This window comes from Cololabis saira, chromosome 15, assembly GCF_033807715.1.
Source record: "Cololabis saira isolate AMF1-May2022 chromosome 15, fColSai1.1, whole genome shotgun sequence".
NCBI classification, from domain to species: domain Eukaryota; kingdom Metazoa; phylum Chordata; class Actinopteri; order Beloniformes; family Belonidae; genus Cololabis; species Cololabis saira.
In genome coordinates this window covers 10,761,026-10,787,103 of record NC_084601.1, presented here as the reverse complement: position 1 = coordinate 10,787,103, position 26,078 = coordinate 10,761,026, and the positions used below count along the sequence as shown (strand labels likewise).

General features: G+C 42.2%; 1 protein-coding gene across 2 annotated transcripts in view; it reads right to left on the bottom strand.

Moving 5' to 3' along the window:
* Positions 1-26,078, bottom strand: part of znf704 (zinc finger protein 704) — a 59,958-nt gene that overhangs the window by 6,443 nt on the left and 27,437 nt on the right. For both annotated transcript variants that reach the window (XM_061741829.1, XM_061741830.1), the window contains exons 3-4: positions 5,648-5,751; positions 2,853-3,130 (exon numbers count right to left, since the gene is read on the bottom strand). In XM_061741829.1, coding sequence (XP_061597813.1) covers positions 2,853-3,130; positions 5,648-5,751 — 382 coding nt within the window. The remainder of the gene's footprint in view (positions 1-2,852; positions 3,131-5,647; positions 5,752-26,078) is intronic.

The following is a 26,078-nucleotide window of genomic DNA, read 5'->3' as shown; positions in this document are numbered from 1 at the left end:
AACTACAAGAATACAAGAATATTTGTCTCATTTCTAAGAAAAAAATCTCATTACACTTAAAACAACTGGAAAAAACAACAATTTTCACCTGTTTCAAGTAGAATTTCACTTAAAATAAGTAGATAAATCTGCCAGTGGAACAAGATTTTTTTGCTTGTAATGAGAAGATAAATCTTGTCCCACTCGCAAATTTTTCTACTTATTTCAAGTGACAATTTACTTGAAACAGGTGAAAATTGCCAAATAAGTTATTTTTCTGGTAATGACTCTTGTTTTAAGTGTAATGAGATTTTTTTTACTAAAAATGAGACATTTTAACTAGAAATAAGACAAATATTCCTGGTAAGATTTTGAGTTTTTGCAGTGTGGCGCTACGCGGCCGGGATGGGAGCCCCAAAGCTAGACGAAGCTCCCCAAAATATTATTAAATATTCCCTCAAATGATCGATTGACAGATTAATTAATTTGGCTTTTTGACATTGGTTGAGTATTTTATTATTGGATTGATGTCTGATTAACATAAATCAGCAAAGGAAAATGTATGTTTCTTTAAAAAAAAAAAAACGAACAAAAAACAATAATTTAATATATGTTTATCGTTTTATTCGAGCTAAATTACTTAAATATTACTCAAACCAACTTGAATGTCAATGAGCTGTTGTTTTTGATATTTCATATGAACACACTTTGTTGGATAATATTTTAAATTTTTACATAATTTTTGCTTTGTTGTGTTGCTGAGCATGTGTGTGTGTTGCTGAGCATGTGTGTGTGTTGCTGAGCATGTGTGTGTGTTGCTGAGCATGTGTGTGTGTTGCTGAGCATGTGTGTGTGTTGCTGAGCATGTTCGCACGCTCCCTCTCAGAACTAAATAAAAACACTTCACAGTTAATTCAATGGGAGCTTCAAGTGGTGTGGTGTTGCCGGGAGAAGAGGCAGACAATGCCACGTGAAACCCTTCCAGCGTGCGTCCGTTAGAGCCAATGCCGTCATTTACGGCGTCACAGCACCTCTTTATGTCCCCGCCGCGCTTCTTCTAACCTGTGATTCTCTGAAACCATCGTCTCCTCTCTCACGCGTAACCTTCCTCTCTCCCCGTCCCCCTCGCTGCCCGTGCCCTTCGCCGCCGAGTGTGAAGTGCGAGCTCACCAGAGAGTATTTATTGCTTCCGACGGGCGACATGAGGCTTTAAGTATCTTTGTGTTTGATGTAACACGTATTAAAATCATTATGTGTGTAATGGAGTGACTCTGTGTGAAGGTGAACGTCCGGGGAGTACAAACATAAAATTATGGAAAGGTGAACGTCTGGGGAGGACATTCGTTATGAGGATAAGAGACAAAAGAGGGGAAGAAAACACGATGCACGAGGCCGTCGCGTTGGACACGTCCTGGATCAGATCCAGATCCCACAGAGGACGGGAGTCCTGGACAATCCAAGTTTAACAATAATATAAAAAAACCCTTCAAATGACCTCAAATGTGTATGTTATTTATCTTCAATTAACCTCATCGTTTCAATCACACAAACGGGGTCAAGAGCAAAAGTGGAATTTAAACACATGTAAAAGTGTCTTGTCCCATTTCGTTTTTCAGAGACTGGACTTGGACTGGAGCCGAACCGGGGTCTTTTTTTTTTTTTATCGCAGTCTTTTTCTGGTTTTTAATCACCCAGTGCTCCTGGGCATTGCTCCCTCCCTCCCGCCATACACTGAGCTCAAGTCTCCTCCTTAACCTGAGGAGTGAGCAGGCCGCTTCTTTTACAGCTTCTCTGGAGGGATCACGTTATTCCGGCCAGATCCATCAGGTGCCTGGGCTGGCCAGAGGAGGCATGTGTAGCCCAGGACTGTTGCATGTTTTTGTGAGGGTAGCTAAGGCCTCGTTTCCACGTAGCAAAAACTGTGGTGTTTTCATGAGTTTTGGCCGTTCGTTTACACGAAAACGAAGCTCAAAGTCACCAAAAACGATAATTTCTGAAAACTCCGTCCAAATTGGAGATTTGCTTGCTTGTAAACAGAGAAAAATGGACATTTAGGCTTCAGAACGTCACATTATGCGACAGAAACGTCACCAGCGTCATGTGTGCGACCTGTGTTTACAATGTGTTTGGCCACCGTCAATATTTTCTTGTATTTGACCTGTTTTATATTCTAACGTCACACTTAAAAGTTACTCGTGTCATTTGTTGACGTTTATTTCCAGGATTCTGATTGGCTAGCATGACTTTATCTTCTCGTTACACTGCCCCCTGTAAGTTTGGCTGCTCATAGCACCTTAACAGCGTATTTATGCAGGTTCGTGTAAATGATGGTATTTTTCAAAACGTAGAGGTGGAAATGTCCGTTTTTGTAAATACCTATGGGCTCAAATTAATGCCATAAATATTTTGTATCTGTAAATAAACTTTGTACTTGTAGAAATATTATGTTCGTGTGCAAAAAATATTTGTACTTGCAAAAAATATTTGTACTTGCAAAAATATTTTTTGCAAGTACAAATATGTTTTGCACACGCACAAAATATTTCTACAAGTACAAATATTTTTTGCAAGTACAAATATTTTTTGCACACGAACAAAATATTTCTACAAGTACAAAGTTTATTTACAGATACAAAATATTTATGGCTTTAATTTGATCCCATACATACCTGGCTATGTGTAAACGTGGCGTCACATTAGCTACCCAAGGGAACACGGGGAGAACATGCAAACTCCACACAGAAAGGTCATTTCCCCCCATGACTCCACCCACAGTCCCCGGTGGGAGTTGAACCCGGGACCTTGTAGCTGTGAGTCGGCTGCACTACCAGCTGCACCGCCGTGCCCCCGGACCGGGGTCTTTAGACGTTCACCTTGCGCTTGCGAGGGATGGGCTCGTCAAAGAGGAGGCTGCTGCCGTCCTGCTCGTCCAGACTGGGGTCGTCGGGTCCCGCGGGGCCGGAGCCCACGCCGCCCAGGCTGGGCACGCGGAAGGGCTTGAAGGTGTCGGCCGACAGCGGCGGGGACGGCGTGGAGGGGTTGGACTGGTCGCTGGGAGCAGACCAGCTCCAGTAGCCCCCCGAGGAGCTGTTGCTGGACGGGGTGAAGGGCACGGCCGAGCCGTTGTCCATCCAGGAACCGCCCAGACCCTCTGTGGACACAAAGGTGGAGACGAGACACAGGTAAGAACACGACTTGCACCTTTTAGTCCAGGGGCCAGAGCCCAAAATTTCACTTGTCAGCACCACTCAAGGTGACAAAACTTACTTATAATTTTTGAAAATATCTATGTCTATAGATGATATTTTGGTATGATAACCCTTCCTGAGTGGCAGCTGTATCATAGTTATCAGCTCATGAAGTTACCCACCCCCTTCAGAAAATTACATTTTAGACCTGTAACAATGATATAGTATTGGTATATTATACATTTCCTGAATCCTTATGGTCCTGTGAGTATTCCAGTTTTTGTATTGTGTGTCTCTGTTGTTCCTAGATGACACAGGGCTAAAAGATAGTATATCATTTAGGTGAAAATTGTGTAAAAATGTGTGTTTATAGTTTAAAGAGCTGCAGTGAACTCTATGTTGGTCAGAAAGATTCACATCTTAGCTTGAATGAATGCTTAAAATGATACCAAAGACAATATTGTGAAACATTGACAGATATCCTGTACATGAGTCTAAACCAGGATATGCACCAGCATCTAAAATATAAAATTATAAGTTATAAGTTTTGTCCCCTTGAGTGGTGCTGATATCTGGTCTGGAACATGAACTATTTCAGGCGTTTCTAGAGGCGATGGGGCCACAACCTTCAGGTAAAAACAGCAACTCAGCTGACTGTGACAGAAACTAAAAAAAAGTTCCTTCTCTTTGATTTCACTGAGATTCACAGCGTCTTGTTTCTACAGATCAAAGAAGTTTCTTCCTTCTAAATATCACCACAAAGAGATTTCCCTTTGTGAAGTCTGAGTCTGTGTGACTGGAAACATCAGTCTGAACAGTCTCCAAATGTTTACCGTGAGTAAAGTTTGAAGCGTTTGCTGCTGTGAAACAGTGTAATCTCGAACATGCACGTACTGTACACTGCAAAAACTCAAAATCTTAAGAATATTTGTTTCTTATTTCTAGTTAAAATGTCTCACTTTTAGTCAAAAAAATCTCATTACATTTAAAACAAGACTCATCACTGGAAAAAAAAACACAATTTTCACCTGTTTCAAGTATATTTTCCTTAAAATTCCTTAAAATCTGCCAGTGGAACAAGATTTTTTTGCATGTAATGAGAAGATAAATCTTGTCCCACTGGCAGATTTTTCTACTTATTTCAAGTGAAAATGTACTTGAAACTAGGGCTGTTCAATTAATCGATTTTAAATCGTAATTATGTAATTAGAACAATGTTAAAATGTGAAAATCGTAAAATCGATTTTTTTTTTTTATTTATTTATTTTTTTAAAACCTTGTCTGCACACATATTAATGATTGATACCATATTAATGATTGATGGAAATACCTCTCAATACCTGCGACAAGTGCCCCATCGGAGAGGCTCTTTAGTGTAGGAGGGGGCGTTGTAACATGCCACCGGGCATCCCTCAAGCCAGATGCCGTAGACCGGCTCGTGTTCCTTGCAAAAAACTTGCAAAAGTGAATAGCAAATGTAATGACTGACATTACACACCTCTACCTCCTTCATGGGTTGCATTATTATTTAGCATGCAAAGACCCAGTTTAGTTTAATTAGAAAATGTCTTGTTTTATTTAATTGGAAATATAACTTACTGTATGTTTGATTTTTTTTTTCAGAGATAAAACTTTATATTTTATTCTATTTTTTAAAACTTTTTTTCAACTTATTTTACAGAGTTTTGCACTTTATTCATTCATTTTTGGTTTAATAAGAGCAAAGTTTGCACTTAAAGCCCAATGGGGCAAATGTTCAATAAAAAAACAGCATATTTGAAATAATTTCTTTGCCTTTTGTCAATTCACAAAATAATCGTAATCGTAATCAAAAATTGGATTTTGAGAGAAAAAAATCGAGATTTTATTTTTGGGCAAAATCGAACAGCCCTACTTGAAACAGGTGGAAAAAGTTATTTTTCTGATAATGACTCTTGTTTTAAGTGTAATGAGATTTTTTGACTAAAAATGAGAAATTTTAACTAGAAATAAGACAAATATTCCTAAATATTCCTCAGTTTTTGCAGTGTAGCAGCGATCACTGTGTGACAGCTTTAACTAACAGCCGTACAGCTGCCATCTAAAATCCAGTTTCTGCCTGATTGATGTCTGTGATATGCGTTCAGCGCGTCGGCTCAGCTGAAGGGACAGTCGGCCAGCGGCAGACGCTCAGTAACGAATCTAAATGAACGTAAGTGATTGCAGTGTTGCTGCCATGTCGCGTGGCAGGGATCCAGAGTGTGTGTGCAGGTCATTGACGAGGCCGTCCTGCAGCACAGCAGGGTGTGCTCATCCATCAGGCCGAGCTTCCACGTGCAGGCGCCAGATAACGGCACAGAGGAAGCAGAAAGTACCAATGACTGGCTGGACGTAGAGCGGTTTCTTTGGTGTCTGGTTGAGTTTCTGCCTTATTTGTCACAGAAAAAGGATCCAGACACGAAACGTAAAGATCATATGTGACATTTCCACACTGTACTCACCACTGACTTTAACTGGGGGACTCCTGACCAGCGGGCTGGTGGACAGGCTCGTCAGCACCATGGCGGCCGTCACTTTGTCCATGTCCACTTCCTCCTCCGACCGCCTGACAAAACAAAACAAGAACCCAAGAGTCAGTCACACTCATGAACACTAGGTTGGAAATTAACTGTCACCAGAAGGACTGAAATTAGCTAATTAACTGTATTTTTGTGCATTTTGTGCACTTTTAAGGGGCATGAAAAGTGTGTGGCATCAGACCACAGAAGTAGCAGCAAATAGTCAAAACGACCAAAACAAAAGCAGAAACGCCATATTTCTGTTTTTATACATATTTTTAAATTTTTATTTTTTATTTGAATTTTTTATAAAATAAAAGGACAATGGAATAAAATAAACAACAAAACACACACACAAAAAAAATAATTAAAAACATACATATATATCACTTTGTCAATACATATAAGTTTTCATTCAGAGGATATCCTATATACAGAAGTATAAACATGTTCGGAGACAAAACATACACAAAAATCATTTATGGGTCATAAGGGCTATTGTTTGTTGTTTACCTCACCCATTTGTCCCATCTTTCTTCAAAAATATAAACTTGATTTCTAAGTCTCATTGTTATTTTTTCCATTCCATATACGTCATTTACAAGATCCTTCCATTTAGAATTAATTAAATTATCATCCTTTAACCAATTTCTTGTAATTTGTTTAATTAATGCTACTCTTAAAACTAAAAACAAGTGAGTATCTTTCCTCTTAATTTCTTCTGGTGTTTTCCCAAGTAATAACACCAGTGGATTTTTATCAAAAGAAACATTTCTGTTTTTAAATACGTGATTTGTGAAGATTTGTGACAGAACAACATTTGAAATCAGACCAAAGTTTGGTGCAACGCCCCTTTGTCTCCAGAGCAGCACCAGCTCCTATATCTGCACTCCTCTAATACCCCTTTTCCACCAAACCGGTTCCAGGACTGGTTCTGGTTCTGGGCCGGTGCTGAGTTTGGAACCGGGCTTTCTGTTCCCACTAATAAAGAACTGGCTCTGGGCAGGAAAAAAGCGGTTCCAAGGTAACACCAACTCTTGCTGGGCTAGAGGAAAGAACTGCTTACGTCAGCAGAGGGAACAGAGTTATTAAGACCAACAGCAATAGCAAGACTGCAATATTTTCAAATAAGCAACTAATTATTATGGATGCAGCAAAGCAGCAGTGGTCTGTGGAGGAGACAGAGAGTCTTTTAGTGATATGGTCCACGGAGCTACACGGACCAAGTCCATATTAGAGCAATTAGAGCAAATACATTGTTGTAGCTTCAATTTTCGTGCCAATGCAAACGCAGCGACGTAACTGACGTTTGCAGTGACGTAATGACATGGCTCCCCTTAGCACCCAAGCTGTGTAAAAGAAAACCAGTTCTCAGCTGGTTCGCAAGTTGAACGAGTTGTGAACCAGCACTGGAACCGGTTTGGTGGAAAAGGGGTATACGTGCACTCAGTGTGTGATCAAGCAGCTCACATGGCTCATCTGGGGCTGCATGTCTGAAAATGCAGGCGGACACTTATCCACCGTGCAGTACCACCAGGGAGGCGTCTGATTGGTCAAAGTTATCGGGACTGTCAGCGTTGAAAAGAAGGACGACACACGCACGCACGCACGCATGCTCGCTCTGTAGTTTTGGGGGTTAGTTAATTGCGGTAGTTTAGCTTAGTTGTGATTGGGTCTCGGGACCTGGGACGGTTGCTGCCTGTTTCCTGTCTGTTTAGTTTTTTTGCAGATTTCCAGTGCTCGATGTACGCCTCCGTGTGTGTGTGTATATATATATATATATATATATATACATACATATATTTATTAATAAGTTAAATATATGTGACATTTAAAAAAAAATATATATATTATATGTATTTTATATTAAAAATGCCCATATATATGCCTTAGGTTCTTACCAGCATGGTATTAACCATTAATATGTGTGCAGACAAAAAAATAAATAAAGAAAAAAAGAAAAAAAAAAGAAAAGAAGGACGAGGAGAACTGGAGGCTTTGGTCTGACCTCAGCATCATCAAGTCTGTCTGGATCATCTGTGGTTACCTGATGAGTGGTACATCTAGAAGAATGCATGTTTTTGAATTCTAATCAAAGAAAAATATGTTATATATTTGCATTTTGTAAATAGGTTTAAAAAAAATATCCCAGGGGGCTCAAACTTCAGCATCAACCTCCAGATGAATAGCAGACCACAACAAACGCGCTCTTCATGTTGCTCAACTCTTAAGAACCAAACAGACGCTCGCTTCTGCTCTCCTCCCACAGCCACATGTTTTCCATCACAGAGCTTCTGGTTGTGCGCTGCATCCACGTCTGCAGCATCAGTGGCTCATTACACTTAAACCTTATTTTTAGAGGGAAACTGGCCCAATTCCCTGTAACCACAGACAAAACAACAACTGACAGCTTTAATACTCTAAATAAAACATACACAACTACAATAGACTGATGCATATCTTGTATTTCACAGTGCTGGTACTGGCACAAATCAATCCATCTAATGGACCGCAACCCAACACGTGTATCTGTCTCATCTAACTGACATGCAGAAAATGTGATCAAGAAGATGGGCATCTTAATCCTCCGGCATTAACTACTCCTGACAGAGACACGATCCATGCTCAGAGACATGTCAGTACCTGTTGAGCATGTTCACTACTGCTGTAACATGACAAGCGCTGTGCGGGCAAGCCAGCGAGTATTGTAATACACGGTTTAGAGAACAGACTGTTTACTTAGTGTTTATCATTTCCTCCAGTCGTTATTATACATCTCATTTTACACCTCCAGTCCAGCAGAATACTGTGAAATACCTTAACCCTTGTACTGTCTTTGGGTCAAAATGACCTAATTCTCCTTCCTTCTTCCTTCCTCTTTTCTCCCTCCCTTCCTTGTTTTCTCCCCTCGTACATTCTTTCCTTGTTTTCTCCTTTCCTTGCTTCATTCTTTTTTCCCTTCCTTCCTTCCTTCCTTCCTTCCTTCCTTCCTTCCTTCCTTCCTTCCTTCCTTCCTCCCTTCCTCCTTCCTTGACCCGAAGACAGCACAAGGGTTAAAGTTAGAGGCAGCCCAGATGAGAAGATGCACATTTGCACATTTATACTTAAAGGGGACCTATTATGGCATCTAATACCTATTTTAAACAGGCCTTGAATGTCTTAAAAACAAGCTTTTGATTGTTTTTGCTAAATAAATTAGAAATTCAGCCTCTGAGCCATGTCTTTATCTTCCCATTCTCTAACCTCATTATCTCTGCGGGATTCTGAGTGGGCGGGGCTATGATAATGAGGCATGTGCTGATTGGCTGCCTGAATGACGCGATACACCGCTATGAAAAAATGGCAGAAGCTCCAGCCGGCGGAGTTAGTTGTGTTCGTGGTTTCACGCATCGGAGGCCAACCGATGTAAATCGCGTCTGTCATTACACAACGACGGGAGCAGAATCTGAACGGCTCGTAGATCCACATCACACTGGACGGCTCATCTGGGCGGCTGTACAGACACTGCAGAATTTGGTTGCTTTCCTCCTTCTCTGAGTTGGCAGGCTGAGGGGAGACCACTTTATATATGTTAAAGCAAGAAAAAACGTGTTTTTCATAATAGGTCCCCTATAACATGAAGACAGATTTCAGTTTTAAGCTGCTCTTAAAAACTCTGTCCAAAGCTGTGTGAGCTGACTCCATAAAGAGCTGCAGACAACCAGCAAGTGATACAAAAACATCTGGGTTCCCAGAAAAGTGAGCAAAACATAGCATGTGTTGGGGTTAGCACATCCAAACCAATGCTGAGGTGCAATACCACTGACGACCATAGGCGCTGCCTCCAGACTAGTTTTGCTTCCAACCGACTCCCATTTTAAAAAACCAAAACATCAAGATACCAAGTCAAGAAAATTTTCCTCCAAGCCATCACGGTGTCATTAGCTTGGGTCAGTCCTAGTGAGCAGCGTGCTGATGGTTGTTTAGAAAGTCAGCGACCAACCAGACCCAGTTCAGCTCTGCCCCCAGATGCTGCAAACAAGGCGTGACAACTGCATCTCACGGCTCATGGTACAATCCAGCTTTCACTAGAGAGGCCCGCTGAAACGATTATTAACACAAATAAAGGAAGGACATTTGTTTCTGCACTCTGCACCAAGACTGCAGAGAGCCTGATGAAGCAGCGGGGAGGTGACAGGGCGTCCACTCGGTCAACAAAACAAAACACCACAAAATAAACAAAAAACTGCACAACCAAAATATTGGAGACGCTCTAGAACCACTATTTTTTTAAGGTTGTAGTTAAATCCCAGGCATCTGCCCAAATATTTATTTCTAGAAGCCACTCCTCTTTCAGTGTTGACTGCAGTTAAAAAAGAACCAAACAGAAATGTGGGAAAGTCCCTGACTTCACATGGAGGGATTTTAAAACTGCAAAATGTTATCAGAGGCACGTATCTGACGAAGGGAGCTACTGTCCTGCCGTCTCAGTACTGAGGACAGAGATGGACGGGGACTTCCACACGGGGACAGAGATGGACGGGGACTTCCACACGGGGACATAGATGGACGGGGACTTCCACAGCTCTTCTGCACAAAAGACTTGTGTTGAATTACTTTTGCATCATTTCTTGCGAGAGTGATTACGCTCAGGGTCAAACGTCCACAATTTCACCAACAATTAGCTGTAATTACACTAAAAAAGGGGTTTTTGATCCATCCTCCTGCAAAAATGTAAATGAATAGTCAGGAACCCCCCACTAGGTACTTTAACAGAGAGCTGGCAGTACATTTACTGATGTTTAACTAAAATCAAGAGTAAACCTCAAGTATGTAATAACATGTTACACCGATCATAAGATGAATGACTTAACCGCTGATGAGAGTCTGACTGCTCATCTGCAGCTCAGCTGAAAACTCATAAAACTTCATCTGCTGGTCGCTACTTTTAATGAGAGGAACGACACAATTACTTCACGGGAACGAGAAGAGAAGGAGAGGAGAGGGAGGAGAGGAAGAGGAGAGGAGTGAGCTAACAAAGAAGCAGCCTCCATTAGCTGATGGTAATTTACGAGCCTCTCTGATGCTGTATATGATGTCATTACAGTCTCCACATCAATCAGGGGCGGGAGCTGCACCCGCACACAGCTGCCTCTCTCACATGTAACCCCCCCACCCCACGGCGTCGTAAAACCACTTCCTGGTCACCTTGGGAGGCCATTTTGTGCCTATAGATATTATCTCCACGGCAACAGTGACGGGCAATAATCACTGTGAGATTTATCCGTCTTGAAATATGAAAGAGTAAATCTCAGAAAAGCACGTTAGGAAGACTAATTACCAGGATGTCACGTCTGACGGAGAGGAGGAGGGGGAGGGGAGGGGGTTCCCCAAGTCACATCCGTCATTAGTGGCTTTATCAAACCTGGACTTCATCCGAGCAGTCGTGTGTGTGTGCATGTATGTATATGTGTGTGCATGTATGTGTGTGTGCGCGTGTGCGTGTGCGTGTGTGTGTGTGTGTGTGTGTGACACACACACACAGGACAAGACACAGGACACGTGACACGGCGGGACGGTTAATGGATTGTGAATTCTGCAAAATGAGTTTTATACATGGAAACGTGTGTGTGTGTGTGTGTTTTAATATTCTCACTTTAATAATTTGCAATAAAACCTCTTGTACCCGACCCGCGGGGTTCCCCGAGAGGGCCGTCGTCCTGTTTACTGAAGCAGACCACGTACGTTTATCTTCCTGCTGGCGACTCACCAATGGTGAAAGTAAGCTTCCACTGGAGATGAAGCTAATGTTGTTAAAACGATAAAAGACTGCCAAGATGCCTTTTTTCATAAAACAAACTCTTTAATTTGAATATTTCAATTCAAATTCAATATTCACAATGAACTCTGCGCTAAACCCGGACTTGAGGCTTCTGAGAGAAACCACTTTCTCCTCATGAGGTCTGCTCACTTGTGCACATCATATCGCATTATATTTTATAATCAAACGTAGCACAGAAGCTGTTTTTGCTGCACGTGTGTGGAGCTGGAGGTTGGGACGGGGCCAACAGGCTGCGGGAGGAATAACTTGCACAAATCAAACAGGACTGGAGAGCATTTGAGAGCAGTTAGCGTCACTGGCAGCAGGTCAGCATCACGATAGAAGGATCATGGCAGAGACTCTCAGATGTAAGGATGGGCCCAGTTTCACCAATCTGCGACAAACTACATCAAAACATTGTGGAGCGGTTTCAGGAAAATGTTTCTTCGGCGTAAAATCACCCAGACTTTGAAGATGCCATCACGTCCAGCGTGTCGTATCATCAAGAGGTTCAGAGAATCAGCAGAGATCAACACGTGCACGGGATGGGGCCAGAGGTCAGAACTGGCGGCTTGTGATCTTCAAGCCCTCGGGCAGCTCGACTGGAAATCCCTGCACGGGCTAATGAGCGCGTCAATGCAACACGCAGATGCAGCCCGCGCCTCAGTCAGGGAAAGAAGAGGCCAAAGCTGGAGAAGATCTGGAAACGCGTCGTCTTCTCCAGCCCAAAGCCCATCTCAACTGGTCCTGGTGGACGACAGGGGGGAGGGAACATCCAGCTCACTCTCAGTGCCCACTTTACACTGCAAAAACTCTAAATATTACCAGGAATGTTTGTCTTATTTCTAGTTAAAATGTCTCATTTTTAGTCAAAAAATCTCATTACACTTAAAACGAGAGTCATTACCAGAAAAATAACTTATTTGACCATTTTCACCTGTTTCAAGTAAATTTTCACTTGAAATAAGTAGAAAGATCTGCCAGTGGGACAAGATTTATCAAGATTTATTCTTATTTTAAGTGAAAATCTACTTGAAACAGGTGAAAATTGTTGTTTTTTCCAGTGATGATTCTTGTTTTAATTGTAATGAGATTGTTTTTTACTAAAAATTAGACATTTTAACTAGAAATAAGACAAATATTCTTGTTAAGACTTTGAGTTTTTGCTGTATAAGTGCCTGCATCAGTGCCTCAGGCACAGACGGCCTGCACATCTGGAAAGTCATCTGAAAGTCATCTTAATGTCTTCTTCAGAGAAGGCCTTGCATATTTCAGCAGGACGATGCTGAACCTCCAACACGGCAGCATGGCCCGCCTGCGGTCCAGACCCGTCACCCATGCAGAACATTTAGAAACAAAACTAAAAACTCAGGCCGAGGACCGCTTGTACGCTTGAATCCTGCATCAGAAAAGACTGGGACAACATCCCTCTCCCAAAAGTCCAGCTATTAGTTTCCTCCCTCACTTCACAAACAGTTGTTAAACGAAGAGGGGGCGCTACACGACGGTAAACATTGCCCCGCTGCCACTTTTCAGAGATGTGTTGCTACCATTAAATTTCAAACGAGCCAATATTTTCTATGGAGCGGCATCATGACTCAGTTTCAAGGTCTGACATGGGAATAAAATATAAATTTGTATTCTGTTTTTATCTTTTAATGCTGCTGCAGATTAATCATATTTATTCAGACTGTTTAATCTCAAAGAATGATTCGTTCAAGCAACAAAAACCACCAGGGTCAAACTAACGTCCATCTACAGCCACCCCCCCCCGAAGCAGAAGCAGAAGCAGAAGAAGAAGATGAAGAAGAAAAATAATTTGTTAAAGGGAAATTCAAGAGCTACTGGATATCTCAGAGATAAAGAGACCAGCGGATCCCCGAATGAATGCTGAGAAAATCATGAACACATGTTGAAAACGACAGAAATTAGAAGCAGAGATGAGACGTATCAACCTTCTGTGATGGAAACACGAGTAAACCAACAGCTCCCTCTTCAGGGGCTGCGATGGGCGTGTGTGTGTGTGTGTGTGTGTGTGTGTGTGTGTGTGTGTGTGTGTGTGTGTGTGTGTGTGTGTGTGTGTGTGTGTGTGTGTGTGTGTCAGCGTGTGTGTGTGCGTGTGTGTGCGCGTGCGTGCGTGCGTGTGTGTGTGTCAGCGTGTGTGTGTGCGTGTGTGTGCGCGTGCGTGCGTGCGTGTGTGTGTGTCAGCGTGTGTGTGTGCGTGTGTGTGCGCGTGCGTGCGTGCGTGTGTGTGTGTGTGCGTGCGTGTGCGTGTGTGTGAGGCAGATGCTCAAATCTGTTGCTCTTCTTCGTCCAGATGTGTGAACTGAACAGAATAAAGAGCCCTCATGAGGACCAGTGAGCCGGGAGACGGGGTCACATGTCGCCTCCATTGTGTGTGTGTGTGTGTGTGTGTGTGTGTGTGTGTGTGTGTGTGTGTGTGTGTGTGTGTGTGTGTGTGTGTGTGAGAGAGAGGGGGGGTGCAGTGTCCAGTTTCAACAAAAACACTGCGTAGAGAGTGAAAACATCAGGGGCTTATGTTACTGTGAGCAGCTGGATCTGACAGGTAGACGGCAGGTCAAGTAAACGTGGGCTCGGTTTTGGTTTTCCAGCACATTTTTAAGAGCAGTTGCATGTTGATAGAGAAAATAAAAAGAAAGAGAGGCATTATTTCTGAAGGTAGAGACGTGTGAACCCTTTTGGGACACGCTGCATGACCTCGGGTGTTCCTGTGTTGGTCCGAAGGCTCGCTGGGCTTTAATTCAACCATAATGACGTTACGGTGAGTCTTCTTCTACTGTACACTGAAACGAGCTCTTTAAGACCACCACACATGTGGCCTTTATTATAACATACTGTTGTTTATGTGTGTGTGTGCGTGTGTGTGTATTACATCATGCTATAATAGTGAACCATTTGCATAGAAAGGCTTTGAAAACAAGAAGCATTGCTGTAAATTATTCATTTCAAACACTTGCAGAAAATGTCAAGTAGTTTGTTTATGCTCGAGATTCGTTCAATTAAATTAATAGAATGAAACTTGCGTCTAAAAAAAAAAAAAAACCCAGTCTTCTATTTAAAGCTGATAGAAGAAGTTAAATGGGCCGAGGTCAGTCTCCACGTATGCTCCAACCCTGGCGGTGTTGGCTTTCCATGTCGTCCAAAACACCATCAATCACTTCTAATAAAGGCGGATGAAAGGTGTAGCGGGTTACAGGAATTCCACTGAAACACGGCCCGGCGCTGCCAAGCACTCCTCCACTCCTCCACTCCTCCACTCCTCCACTCCTCCACTCCTCCACTCCTCCACTCCTCCACTCCTCCGTCTCCAGTCTGTCCTGCTGCTCCTCTTCCTCCCTTCACCCCTGCTGGACTGACTCTCCATTCTTCACGTCTCTCTCCGTCCCTCACCGACTTCTCCTCCCACTCTGACTTCTGCTGTCGCACATCATCGTGTGAGAAAAGTGTGTGTGTGTGTGTGTGTGTGTGTGTGTGTGTGTGTGTGTGTGTGTGTGTGTGTGTGTGTGTGTGTGTGTGTGTGTGTGTGTGTGTGTGTGTGTGTGTGTGTGTGTGTGTGTGTGTGTGTGTGTGTGTGTGTGTGTTTGAGTTGGCTTTGTTGGCGCTGTGCGGTGCAGGGAGGCCTCTCGTTTATAATAGCCACTGGACTATGAAGCCCATTTCCTCCTCAATAAGCTCCCATAAATCAGAAAGCTCTGCATCTACTAGCTGCTTATCTGATTTCTTCCACCGCCTCCTACACACACACACACACACACACACACACACACACACACACACACACGTCTGTAATACCGCAGGAATCCACACATGACAGGGTGCATGATAATGTGCATGAGGGAGGTTTTGATTGGCAGGTGTGTGTGTGAAGGCGCTTGCATCACTCAGCGCTCCTTTGTTAGAAAACAAGCATCCACGCAGCATTTCAATAAGACCTGAGGTATTTACAGAGCGGCGCGTTAAAGCAGTGAATAGGCTTTTCGACGTCCTGCAGAGCGTAGCGTCGGTTGCATTATGTGATGAGCAGAGTCGGCCTCACGCCGTGCGACGTGCACGTATGGCTGGAGTCACCGCCAGCAGCACACGGTGGAGAGAAAGGTCCCACTTTTATTGCTGCAACAGGACTTTTACAGCTCATAGATGGGAGGACCAAAGTAAATTAGCATTTTTATTATCGTTATTAAATGTTTAACTGGATATTATCTTTCATTGATTTTCTCACTTTTTTATGAAGGTTTTGGTCAATTTGTTTTCTTTTTCCATCCATCCATCCATCCATCCATCCATCCATCCATCTCTGTAGGGACTCTTCCAGGAGGATTCCTAAACAAGCGTCTCCCCTGGATGTGCATGAGCAGCGACGACTCTGAGTTCCTCACAAACGAGGGAACTTCTTTCTCCATCTCTAAATCAAAGTCATCATTTTTAACTCTTTCACGACACTGACCAAAACACACTAGTTTGGTCTCTTGCTCCGTCCCTTCCTCGTTTTCTCATTTTGTCATCACCTTCTTGAGCCTTTGAATCCTTGCATGATGTCCACTAGGGCTGGGCGATATGGACCAAAAGTCATATCTCGATATTTTCTAGCTGAATGGCGATACTCGATATATATCGATATTTTTTCTGTGCCATAATTGGGGTTTCCCCCAAAGCATTATAGCATAGCATCTCTGTTAGCATCTCTGTTAGCTTCATTTTTTTCTGAGGCAAACCCTTAAAAAAACAGTCAGTTTTAATACAAAGCCTCATGCCGAATGTCACACAGGTTCCTTTATTAACAGAGGTCTGCACAATATCAAAATGTATAAAACAAATGAAATAAAAATAAACTGCCTGCATATATAGAATAAAAATGCTTCTTGAATAAAATAAAACAAATATCCCTTTCCTGCATAACAATTAAATTAAAATACACTGTGCAATTAATACAATGTAGACAGTAACAGGCAGACTTTTCCACTGAGGTTGACAGTTGTGCAAATAACAAAACATTGGTGCAAATCTCAAATAAAACATTCAAGTCAATTTGTCACAAAATAAGCTATATCAAAATCATTAAAAAAAAAAGTTTTTTTTTCCTCGATATAAACGATATTGTCTCGTACCATATCCCGTTTGAAAATATATCGATATATATTAAAATCTCGATATATCGCCCAGCCCTAATGTCCACTTGAGCTCCGTGAGCCCGTGTCTTTGCTCATGCGTGAAATACTAATACAGGAAATGCCGCCATCGCGAGAGACGACCAGGACGGGAGTTGAAGTTATCAAAATAAAAAAGGTACTTTATAAGTAAGTCTGTTAAAGTAAATTTTATGCGATTGAACATAAGCCCACGTAAAAAGCACATAGATGCACACATTACACCCTGGATAGGACCACGTGATCAGAGATAGTCCTACCCTGAAAAATGGGCTCCACAAGGAAATGTCTAGGTACCCCCATGCAGAGCTGCTACAACACAAAGCAAATGTTTCAGGGGGGGGGTTACATTACTACATACATGAGGGCACTAGAGATAAAAAACCTCCAACAATCTGGGGAAAATATCCAATTACAACTTTTCTGACATATACTGCGATCGTCAAGCTTGAATTCAATACTCACTCTTACCTGAAATAGATGAAATATAGAGTAGATTAAACATTCACCTCATGGATGTTCATGTATTGGAGTATTAGCATATTGATCTATATGGAAAACAGGAACGTGTAGTGTTTGTGCGCGCCGGCTCTTGGAGTGTGAGCCGTCGAAGAGCCCGCCGTCACACCGGCGCGGTGAGTCCTCCCCGAACACCGGAGAACAGCTCTGAAGTTCCTATCAAGACCTAAACCAACGCACAACGTCTTTCATAACGGCAGAGACGGTAATTCTGTCATCTCCAGGGGAACTCACTTGTTGAATCAATGTGTGCAACTTCCTCTAACGAGAACTAACGAGACGCATTAAAACAGGGAAGACAGCGACCTCGATGTGGTTCCTGTAATTTATACTAAATAAAAAAACCAACTGACAGATGAGCCCCCAAAGTCTCTAGTTTTATTAAACTGTCAGAATTCACCTACATTGGTGGAGTAATGACTGAATGAGTTAACACGCCGAGGCTTCCCATCGTATTCCCTGAGCACAGCCGGCCGCACCAGCATCATCTCCTTAAGCGATGGAAATCCTGCGTACTCTATTGTGCTCAGATCTGAATGTGCGGCCCGGCCACGTATGGATCAGAGACGATGATGAAGCCAATCAGGCTCAGCAATATTATTCCTGAGAGCCGCGCCGCGTCTAATCACAGGAATATGCTCCCGGCTAATTAGTTGATTATGCATCTCCATGTTTCAGCTGTCTCCTCACACACAAAGAAACACACACCAAGAGAGAGCTATATAAAGACGACACATGACATGAAGTGTTGATGGAAACAGACGCACAACGTTTCCTGCTTTTCCCACAACAAGCATACAAACTCTTCTGGAGGCTGTGGTGAGAGAAAACAAGGGTGTGGCCACATCAGCCGGGCACGGAGCCAGGGAGGCTGTGTGTGTGTACGTGTGTGTACGTGCATGTGTGTGTGTGTGTGTGTGTGTGTGTGTGTGTGTGTGTGTGTGTGTGTGTGTGTGTGTGTGTGTGTGTGTGTGTGTGTGTGTGTGTGTGTGTGTGTGTCAGCCACAGCTGTGCAGCACAACGCTCTGCAGGTCGGCTCAACTTTTCTTTTTTCATCTGCTGTTGTTTGGCCCATTCTTTGTCCGTCTCGGCGCCGAGAGAAGTGAAATGTGGGTAGGGCTGGGCGATATATCGAGATTTTAATATATATTGATATATTTTCAAACGGGATATGGTACGAGACAATATCGTTTATATCAATTTTAAAAAAATATATATATTTTTTTTTTTAATGATTTTGATATAGCTTATTTTGTGACAAATTCACTTGAATGTTTTATTTGAGATTTGCACAAATGTTTTGTTATTTGCACAACTGTCAACCTCAGTGGAAAAGTCTGCCTGTTACTGTCTACATTGTATTAATTGCACAGTGTATTTTAATTTAATTGTTATGCAGGAAAGGGATATTTGTTTTATTTTATTCAAGAAGCATTTTTATTCTATATATGCAGGCAGTTTATTCTTATTTCATTTGTTTTATACATTTTGATATTGTGCAGACCTCTGTTAATAAAGGAACCTGTGTGACATTTGGCACGAGGCTTTGTATTAAAACTGACTGTTTTTTTAAGGGTTTGCCTCAGAAAAAAATGAAGCTAACAGAGATGCTATGCTATAATGCTTTGGGGGAAACCCCAATTATGGCACAGAAAAAATATCGATATATATCGAGTATCGCCATTCAGCTAGAAAATATCGAGATATGACTTTTGGTCCATATCGCCCAGCCCTAGGTCGGCTCAACTTTTCTTTTTTCATCTGCTGCTGTTTGGCCAATTCTTTCTCCGTGTCGGCGCCGAGAGAAGTGAGATATGGGTCACGCGGGGAGCAGGCAGATATGTTGAAACCACCCTGCTGACCCACACACTCTCTCCATCACACACTTTATTTCAGCGCAGCTGATTACAGCGGTGCAGCGATGAGTGTTTTTCCCTCCCTTTTCAATATTGCAGCAGGAAGATACGGGTTAAGCACAAGCCTCCCATCTCTGCTTTTGCTCTTAAACCTATTTTACTTAAATTTAATAAGCACTTACGCGCCACTCACCTCTGGGAGACAGTGCACACACACACACAGACGGACACCCACACCCATGCACACACACTAAATTGGAAATTAGATCATCTATGTAAACAAAGACTCGTGCACAAGGGAGAGACGATGCTTTCCACCTGAACCCGCCACGTTAGCTTGATAAATACACATATACATGTGGTATCAAAAGCTTTGAAGCTGTTATTTTTCATTTTGTAATGATTTTCACAGCACATCAGTGCTAACACACTCAGAGGCACACGTCAAGTCAGCGGGTTTTAAAGGGTCTCGTGGAAATATGTGAAGGCCGTTCATGTGTCACTCACAGCTGATTTAAGATCCTCACAGAAAAGCTTCTGCGTCAATTTCACTTTTTGCTTGACTGCCGCAAAGGCTAATTATATTCTGGCACTCGTGAAGCCTTTATCAGAAATCTCTCTACCCTTTAAACCATCTGAAACGAAAACAAATGCTTTGAATTCCGCACATTTTTTCTCTTGTACATCTAAATATGATTTAAGGAGCCCCAGAATAAAAACAGATAAAAAAGATAAAAATATGAACTAATAGGGAGTGATTTAAATATAAAATATAAAATAATATAATAAAATGCTTATCTTATCTTTTGGGCCATGTTGTATTAACTGAACAAAGCCACAGGTTATTGCATCTCCTACTACTACATCAATCAAATAACTAAATGCATTAAAATTAAAGCTCATTTAGTCGTTCCTCAATTCTTCGATCCAATAAAAAAACAATAAGCATGCAGCACTCTTGTAATTTAATCCCATGTCAAACTTCTCTGCATGAAAGAATGACCTCTGAACCTGAATGTAAATATGTTATGACAGACTGTGAGCAGAGACACATTAATGGCTTAGATGCAACGATGTGTGTGTGTGTGTGTGGTTGTGTGTGTGTGTGTGTGTGTGTGAAGACGTGCCGTTTCCAGGTAGCGTGAGCGATGGTTAATCAAGGAAAAGCACCACAGGGCAGAGAAATGGGCCTCTGGCGAACGTATGTGTCAGCCTGACGTGTATACGTCCTGATTTGTTCTTTCTTTAATAACTTCAGTTAACCCTTCGTCCACAACTAAGATAAGGAGGAGGGATTCTTGCTCCCTCTGCTGCACTTTTATTTTTAATTAGCCTTCTGACTGACACACGCGTGTGCCTCGCAAGCGTGTCCTAGATATGCAGTATCAGTGAGGTTTCCTGTGTGAAACGAGGGTGGATGTAGATAAACACATGTGAAGCTTTGGGTTAAAGATCCCACTGGCAGGACAGCAGCAGGAACAATCTCCATCACAGCAGCAGGTGAAAACACGCCTGGGGGGGGTTGGGGGGGCGACAAACATGTTTCCATCCCTGGAGTTCGCAGACTTGGCCTTGTTTTAATTATTTTCTCTTTTTACACATATTCATTAGCTCATTAATCATCAAAATCATTAGGTCCCAAATACCCAGCATCTCCAACGTCCCAGGAGAGCTGCGGCGTACGCTCTGATTTGTCCGATCGTTGTGGCTTAATATTTAATGTCTGAAGCCACGGCTCCCGTTTTAAGTTCAAATATAGTCTTGTTGCTTCTTTCATACTTGAGCATTCTTGCACTAGACTAATCCCTGGTGTTATCTTTCCATCGCGGTACACACTCTGCATAACAAGATCTACTCTTGAATCAAAGGAAGACCTTGACAAACACGTTGTTGTGAAACATGAACAACAAATGCAGCTTCTTTTAAAGCCGCATTGTTTGCTGCCTCTTTTTTCTTTTAAAGAAAAAGTGCAAAAACACAAATCCATCACAGACTTAAAGTAAAAAAAGCACTAAACACATATTTACCAACGATCCAAACCCGAGGAGACGCTGACTGAGTGATGATTATTAGACTAGAGGAAAAACACCTGAAAGTCAGCCATGTGGTAAGTCCTGATATCAGGCAAGTTTAAAGGAGCAGTGCTGTTACTAATTAATCTTAATTAAAGAAAGAAAAAGAAATAACTGATCTAAATTGTAACAAAAAAGCGATTCAGAAAAGTGTGAAATACTGTTCCAGAAATAAATTCTCATGAAACTACATGTAATGACAGAGACGCGTTTAAAAGTGATGATCGGGAGGATGGCAGAACAAAGAGAGGTAGAAGGTAAGTGTGATGCATCCTCAGTAACACACACGGGTGCACGAGTATGCAGTGTGATGGGTTTCCTCTGAACCGATGCTGCTGTACGACACACACGCAGCGTCTCACGGCTCAGAGCCGCTTGTTTGGTCGTTCATTCGCGCGTGTCACATTTAGTCAGACGTTTATGCTTCCTGCTCACATTTATAGGACCTGAGCACATACTTGTACATGAAAGTGAGGGGGTCACACAAAGTCCACTGCTGTGAACAAAGGCAGCGGCTAAAAGGGTTAGCACAACCTTTTGTGCAGGCAGCTGGTGTTCTCCATCCCTCTGTGCTCTTTACCTCCCTTCCTCCAGTCCTTCCTCTCTTTACCTATATCCCCCTCTTACCGCTGATCAAAACTAACCACAAAGAGACGGGGTGATATGGGTGAAGTATTTCATGAGAAAGCCTTTCTTATGGCCATATAAGCATGATTTATGTGTGGTAGAGCTGAACAATAGATCAGAAATGTATTGTCCGGTGCAACTTCACCATCCAGAAACGTACAATAAAAGGATCATCTATTGTATTTCCAGACAGCATGCATTCAAGTACCAAGAGAAGTTTGCTCTTAGGGAAGAAAATGTTTTATTGATGGGCCTTAAATGTTCTGCAGAAATGATCAACAGACTTATATTCCCAAGCAGCTCAGTGAGGTCATTGTCATCATTCCAGTTGTTGCTACGGTCCTGTTTATAATAAAACCACGTTGATGGAAGAGCAATAATGCTTTTGGTTTTCCCCTGAGATCTGTCTTCATTACCGTATTGAGCAATGATGCCGTTCTGCCGTAATCTGTGTCAACGTAAGAAGTCTGACTCAGTCGATCAGCCACTTGACAGGTGGGGTTTAAAACAGAGTTGTCCTGCCAAACACAAGGACATCAGGATCTGCCAGTATTTACATCTGTGCACCATCCAATAAATCATAAGTCATCTGCTACAAACAGAATTCTTCTTTATTGGCAACACGGGAATATCCAAAATGCTGCCTTGCAACTTCCTGTTTTGGGTCAGTCGGTGGAGAAGCATCGCTGGACTGAGCCAGCTAGCTAGAATTACCTAGATGTTGGACAACATGGCTTAATACTCTGGTGGGATGTCATCATGCAAGGCTGCGGTCTCAAGAAGGGACACAAATGCTACTGAACATAGAGAGAGGTCGCAGAGCAGGTTACAGGGAGGACAAGTTATTAAAAGGCGAAGACAAGGAAACCGCAGCAGCCAACTCTGGAGTTTGAAACGAGATCAATTTGCCTCTAAAAGCCAGAAAGCTGCGGCAATAACAGGCAAAATTGTAGAGTTCAATCTCCTTAATGGCGAGCTGCTGCCGGTCCTCAAAGATGTCAGATTTGACCACTTGTGTCTGTACAGTTGGACTGGTAATGCCTGTCTGGAACTGCTCTCCCCGCGCCGTGCAAGACTTTAACATGTCATGAAAGATAAAAGAAGTGCAGGGATTCAGCTTTGTTGATGGACAATTGGACCTCTGACACGACCTCTGCCTGGTATGAGACCGAAACTCAAAGCCGAGGTAACAGAATTGGTATTAAGAAGAAAATGCTGCTGAAAATTGTATATTTCAAAAAGGAGTTAAAATAAAAGACGTCTGTTTGGCATGACAGCGACATTATCAGCGTTCACACACGGACATCAGCATAACCACACTCCCTCACTAAAATGTTTTTTGCACAAATGTTAAATGTAGAGGAACAGAAGCTTACGGCATCAGTGTTAAAGCTGCCGCTTCCATCGTGAAACACTTCAAACGCCAACAGGTGGAAACAACAACTACAGAACAACAACGGTAGTGTAGTTGTGGCAGGACGTGTCACAGTCAGCTGACGTACAAGGGTCAATGACGTGATGCCTATATTTTCTGAAAAACTGATTTTTTTTTCAATTCAAAAAAGGTTTAAATGGATAAAAAAAATACCAGATATATGAACTACCTGTCCCACATATGAACTGACTTGAATTTTATGAAAAATACTAGTTATTTGGGATTCGTGCGACCGTCCGACCATGACTTTTGTTTTGAAAACTTTTTTTGAAATCACTCTAAATATTTTTAAATCAATCTTCTGCCCTATCTGGCATGATTTCCGAAATGTCTTGTAGTGTGTAAGATTGCAACACATTTGTATTTATATTTCCATCATAATATACAAACAAAGTTTGACTGATGACGTCCATTTTATGAAATATCATGTGGCGCGACCATTAAAAAAAACAACCATTTTTGTATAATAGTGAAAACTTGTAAAAAAAAAAAAGATGTCAAAATGTTAAGGAAATTAATTCATTTTAATATGAATCATGGTTGCACCACATTACCTTTTTTAAGGCTAGTGCCAATTCATCTTGACAAAAAACTCTGAAATCACTTAAAGGAGCATGAGGCAGGATTGAGGCAGGATTTATGAAAAAAATTCGTATACGTTTTAAGTTTTCTAGTAATAATGTCAGATGAAGTGTTCCAAACCAAAAAGAATGAGTCCTCTAGTGTATCTCTCCGTTGCCTTGAACAGGCTGTGTGCTGCAAAATGTGCTGCAATTCGGGGGCCGAATTTCCCGCGCTGTCCTGCGGATGTGACGTCACATGACGCTGCATGTGCGTTCTCCCCGTTCTCCTGTGCCAGCTTCACTGTTGACTGCAGTACCCCCAACGGCCGTCGTGGCGAAGGGTGGCGCTAGAGAGTCTCATTTCTTAAAAGGAGCCTCATGCTCCTTTAATTTAAAATTTTTATATGAATTTATGTGTACACAACATTCTTAATGTTTGAACTACTGCAATAAATATTCTTTTTTTATTATTTTAAAATTGACCTGTTGAAAATCCTTATTCGTCATTGACCCACAAACAGGCTCGTCACATGTCACATCAACAAGATCGAGACTACGAACATGTGAATAATAGCAAACACTCAAAAATGCTGCTTAAATCTCATTAAGAGATTGTCCATCCACTGCTGGTTTTTGTGTTTACACATCCATTACGGTGTTGACTGATTACAGACGCGGTTATATTGGGGGTCATCAGAGCTCCACGAGTTAGCCCCAGCTGCTTCTTTTTCCCCCCACCTGCCCTCTGGACATGCACTTCTTGCCAATAAGTGCCATAAACTATAGGCATAAACGCCCATAAGCACCTTTTTATCACCACTGAGCTTGATTATAAACACCTTGGCTGTAGCCGCGGCCGATGTAGGAAGATATTTCCACACACACCTTCAAACCCTCGGCTCCCGGGAGAGCGATATGCACCCACTAGGAAAAAAGAGGGGGGCCCTATTAAATGCTGAAGAAGGGAGATAGCCCTGTGTTTCAGCGTGCACGTTATCGTGTGTGTTGGCTGAATGTGCTCATAAAAGCCGGGCTGATGGAGAGCGTTATAAAAGTCCAGCACCTTGTGCAGCCTCCAGGCAGATCCAGTGGCAGGACAAAGGATGTGCCTGCCGCTTCAACATTTACCTTAAGGACCTCTCTTACACCCCCCCTCTGTTTTTCTCTCACCCTCATCCCTTCATTCTCCCTCCCCGGCTCTCCCACTACCATCTATTTGCTTAATTGTGCAATATTTAACCTTTTGTGTGGCTATAGTTAAAAGAGAAGGAGTGAGTTCAGTGTATTTCTTTTGCCATAACATTTAATTAATTTGGTGATCTGCATGCTGGAGGCTTCCCTTAGGAGGAGAAACCTTTATAGCCCCATTTTAGGTGCGTGTTAACAGGAATAGACAAACCCGTGCTGCACGATGCGCTGCCTTATCTGCACATGGGCAGGTATTCCCACTTGTTTGTTCATTTGGAGGCTACGGGACACGGCTGATGCTGGATGAGACCCGTCAGAAATATGTTCATGTCAAGCATCTGTCATCCAAGGCCGGTCCAGTTCATCAGCACAAATCAAACTTCTGCAAAGAAGCCAAACCGTTTCACAAAAAATAAACAGTTTACTCGTTTGTGCAACAATCGCTTTCATTACTGTATCCACTAACAAGTAAACTGAACTGTTCTGGTTGTTGGAATAACTGGCATGTTAGAAATGTTTCATACGTTTAGTTTTTTGGTGAAGAAACCTTGAAGATGAACTAACAAGCCTCTCGTCCAGTAGAACCATAGAAAGAGTCAATCAGTGAAAATCATCACGTTAATAAAACAGTCAACACAAGTCCGGAGCTTGAGCGGATGACCTTTTGCTTCAGCCGTTCTTTAGCAATCAAAATGTTTTGTTTTGGACAAATAAGCACAAAAGACAAAGAGGAAGCTCTCAAAAAAGGCGAGGACGATAATCTGCTGCTGTGTCCTAAGAGGATGTGATACGGACAGACAAAAGACGGCTGTGACAAATACGATGATAAGCTAAGAGGAAACTAAGAAATGGAGTTAAAGAGAGGTTAGCAGCCCTTCTTCCTTCTCAAGCATGTCAACAAGTCCACACAAACACTCTTTAATAAGCTGTTACAGAGCTATACGCATTCATCACTCCTAAAATAAGGTTAAGAGGGATTTATTTTACCCTCTATTCATCATTCTTCCATGAAAACTGAAACTAAAGAACTCCTCTGATAATTTGTACACATGTAGAAGATTAATCGATCGAAGGTTTGGATTAAAACCAACATTGGCTTTGGTTTCTGTTGTAATGTGGGACCTTTGAGGGGGATCAAGTTCTACCCTA